This window comes from Triticum urartu, chromosome 3A, assembly GCF_056163025.1.
Source record: "Triticum urartu cultivar PI428250 chromosome 3A, HENAU_Tu73, whole genome shotgun sequence".
Lineage (NCBI taxonomy): Eukaryota > Viridiplantae > Streptophyta > Magnoliopsida > Poales > Poaceae > Triticum > Triticum urartu.
Window position 1 is genome coordinate 594,985,613 of NC_141875.1, and position 3,937 is coordinate 594,989,549.

A 3,937-nucleotide genomic window follows, 5' to 3' on the forward strand; every position below is an offset into this window, starting at 1 on the left:
AAAGTGAGATATGCTATTGACTCGTGCTGGGGTGCCCGCGTGCCCACGCAGTCCTCCTGAATCCTGCTGGCTACACCTTACTAGTACTCCACCTGCATAACGTTGGGTCATTTTCCCCATTTTTTACACTGGAAAATCTCTCAGCCGGGGTGCATCGATTCGCTAATAAACGTTGGGTCATTTGACTTCCCTAGTCGTTCACGAGCCAGGATCCCAGAAGGAACCATTTACGACACACATTTGGTTCCCATCTGAGTCGCTGACAGAGGTTCAGTCCATCAGTTGGGTGAGAAACACAACATGCGCCGTTTGAGTTGCAAGAAGAAAATAACGGAAGCAAACGGAGAACATCTGACAGGAACATCAACGCCGGACCTGTTCAAACCTTGCTAACAATATTTAATTAAGCCACCCAGCACGAGAATCACAGAGCATGATGCGCACCATGCCCCCATTTTCCCCATAAATTTGCCCCTCTTCCATCTCTGCTGAGTGCAACACCGCCAACTTTCTACAAAACTAACGACACCATTCACCAATATTTCACCTCCACTTCAACAATGACCACCCAGCTCTTCGGCTCACTCCCACCCAGATTGCCTTTCAAGTTTTTGACCTGACACCACCCACGATTTTCCCAGTAGCAACGTCTTTGAAGCTCTTTTTATTAACAAGTCGGCACGACGAGGCTCATCCGGGGACGTTGAAGTGGAAGAGCCAGGATATGACGAAGGCGAACACCATGCAGGCCAGGAGGAAGTTGAGGAACCGGTGGCCTTGCCAGAACCTCCGCGTCTCGTTCGCCGGCGCCTGCGTAGCTGCGGAGTTGCCCGATTCGTTCCACTGCTCCATGAACTCCGCGTCACCGAAGCCAACCACGTTGCATGCCGTCGAGCCGCAGATCTCGCAAATCCTAAGACAAGGAAAGACAGGGACATGTTTCAATAAATTTACCCACATTCAAATAACACGAAACGAGGTTATGCTTATAACTCAAGAGTAAAATGATGAAATGCAGTTTTGCTAATGTCCCTTCAGAGGGTAACGCACGGACAATAGCAATATTGCACTGACCCACCGGACAGTACAGTAGGCAGTGGAAAGGCCTAAGCCAGTTACATCTGAATTCAGATCGAAGGGAAATATCAACTCAATAGATGACAATAATACTATGTTTGTGATTTGGTCAGGGGGCTGTAGTAACTTCCAATTTTTTTTCTTGACTCTTAAACTAAATATGGTACCATGCATAAGAACATGGTCTCACTTCAATAGTGTCTTCGCTTCTATGCAAAAACAACACAAATATCAAGGTAAAAGATCTTCCGCATTTAACAACTTCAACCAAAACATTAGCCGATGTAATAAGATCACATGAGAGAAAAGGTTTTTTCGGCAAAAGACAGCATAGCCCTCACTAGAATAGCTTCATTAAGACAGTAATGTACTCAGACAGAAAATAGGTTGCATATCCATTCCAATTCTTTGCATTTAAATTTTAAAGAGGCTCTTGTTGCTATCTTTTCGATGAAGCTTGCACTCCGAAAGGCATATTTAAGTAATTGCTTAAAGATAATATCACATTCCGAAGTTATTGTGGCAGATTAGAATATGTAGCCCCATTCTTTTTACAGCTGTTGTATCGCCTTTATCTTCTTCCCACTTCATTTTTACAACCATTGTCAAATAGAATTCCTGCACTAATTCATTAGCATCGTTGTAAGGACAATGGGCGAAATCTTGCCCTCAGAAAACAGGGTGGACCATGCTTAATTCTGGAAACTTGAACGAGGCGGCTGCTAAATAACTATTCCTGCTAAACGTGTACTGCTTATAACTTTCGCGCACTTCTCAAATTTCTGACATGAACTTAAAGAAAAACCTTCATGTGGGAATATCTCCTTTTGGATTGTTACCAACTTTTTTGCATGCAAATTCTGCTTCACTTTTTCCGCCAATGCCGGTAAACTCATGGATAAGCAAAACCTTTGACCAATATTTTGGCTAGCAAAACTTTTGGTAGTGCAATATTGGGCAAAAGCCAAACACACCCATAGAGCAGTGAGTTGTGATTGTAGGCCAATTCTCATGAAGTATACCTAGCTAGTGGAAGGTGACACAATAGCAGCCCCCTCTAGAATCTAACCACCAGAAAGGCATTTCCACAAAAATCAAACAGAAAGGTGAACACTTCCACTTACGGATATCAAGAGAATTACACAAGAATCTGCGAGAAAAGGCGGCCGGAAGAAGGAATCTGACTTTACCCATCATACCGGGATTCCTAAGCCTTTTACTGTAGCCTACTGTTCGATCATACTCAACTTTTACACTGTCCCCTCTCACCTCCTTGCAACCTACTTAAATAATGCTAAGGATTCCACAATCGTGTTCCTGCTAAAGATTCCTCAATCGTGTTAAGGCATCCAGATGTTATCTTTTGCAGGCATCTATTATCCTGATAAACAAAACGATGACAGGTTTGCAGTTTTACCGAACTCGCCGTAGAAAACATTTTTATTTCAGTTGTTGTGCGTGAACACTGACAGCTCATGGCACTCTTTTATCCAGGTGAGGAAAATGGAAGTGGGGGAGCGGATGGATGGGCTTACTTGTTGCCCCTGATCTTGAACCAGGTCTCGGCGCACTGCTTGTGGGCGCAGGAGAGGTCGTCCTTGCAGGAGCAGCCGAGCACGATGCCGGCGCCGGACTCGGCGGCGGCGCTCTCGAGGCCGAGGTGGCAGATGCGGCAGTTCATCTCGTCCTTGTCGGGGCTGGCCTTGGTGATCTCGGCCGCCTGCCCGGCCTCCAGGTCCACGTCGTCCAGCGAGCACTCCGACACGCACGACTTCCTGTCGCGCCCGGCCGCGGCCTCGCCTTCCTTGTCCCCGTCCCCTGCGGCGGCGCCGGCGCCGGAGCGGACGGACGCGGACGTCGAGGCGCGGTCCTCGAGGGCGGCGGAGTTCTGGCGCGAGTGCCATGACCGGTCCTCGGCGTCGGAGAAGCGCTGGCTCCCCTCCCCCTGCTCCTCCTCCTCCACGGAGCTCTCCCCGCCTGGCCGCTTTCCTCCGCCGCCGACGCGGCCCCGCTCCAAGTCAGGCTCGGCGGCGGCGGCGGCGACCGCCGACAGCTCGCCGTCGTTCGCCATTGCGCCCGCACGGAAAAAAGGCAACTTTCTCGAAGTAGAAACCTACAGACAATCCACCAAGAAAAGGAGACGAGATCAGTCCAATTGCTTCCCCGCTACCAAATCCAGACAAGAGCACAGACAGGGGCAGGAGCAAACAAGGAACGCCGAAAGCGCGCACTAATTACCACTCACGCGGCCGCGGGCCACTCCAAGGACACCCCGGCCAGAACACAATGCGGCCGATCACGGGAAGCGGCGAGAGGCCCAGGAAGAATCCAAGGTTGGTAGAGCCTAAAGGGATCGGAAATATGCCCCTACCGACGACGCATGAGGTGGGTGGACGTGCTGGATTTTTAAGTGTGCTCCTGATCCATACCCGCAGGCCGCAGAAGGGGGGAGAGAAAGGGGGCGCGATGGAGTGCGCAGTCCCAATGCCGAGCGAGAGAGAGAGAGAGAGAGTTCCGGCGGAGGAGAGAAGGGGGGAAGAAAAGACTTGCTGCGCGCTTGTCGGGTTGGGGAAGAGATGGCGAAAAGACGAGACGACGGGGTTGGAACGGCGTCTGCGTCTGCGTCACGACGGGTCGTGCTCAGTCTCCCCGAGTAGTAAATGGGGCGACGCCGCGTCATGTCCCGTGCGATTCCGTGGAATTTGAGGTAAATACACCAGAAGTCATAAAACTTGCATGCGACGTTCATTTGGTGCATAAATTTGTAAAATACGTATTTCTGGTCATCTAACTTGTCGCCTCGTTTATATACGGTGCTTCCCATTATACCTAGTCGTATCCATACGCGCGCCAACGTGGC

General features: G+C 50.0%; 1 protein-coding gene across 4 annotated transcripts; it reads right to left on the bottom strand.

The window, feature by feature from the left end:
• Window positions 1–376: 376 nt before the first annotated feature.
• On the bottom strand, window positions 377–3,712 carry LOC125545298 (uncharacterized). Of its 4 annotated transcripts, none has more exons than XM_048709199.2 (3): window positions 3,323–3,712; window positions 2,613–3,190; window positions 377–913 (listed from the first exon to the last, which is right to left on the bottom strand). In XM_048709199.2, the coding sequence occupies exons 2-3, from the start codon at window positions 3,146–3,148 to the stop codon at window positions 691–693; spliced, it is 759 nt and encodes a 252-aa protein (XP_048565156.2). In that variant the 5' UTR covers window positions 3,149–3,190; window positions 3,323–3,712; the 3' UTR covers window positions 377–690. The 4 variants fall into 4 exon arrangements, with proteins under 4 accessions (XP_048565156.2, XP_087369618.1, XP_048565155.2 ...); XM_087513492.1 differs by having other exon boundaries at window positions 3,287–3,712; XM_048709198.2 differs by having other exon boundaries at window positions 3,316–3,711.
• Between the last annotated feature and the right edge of the window lie 225 nt (window positions 3,713–3,937).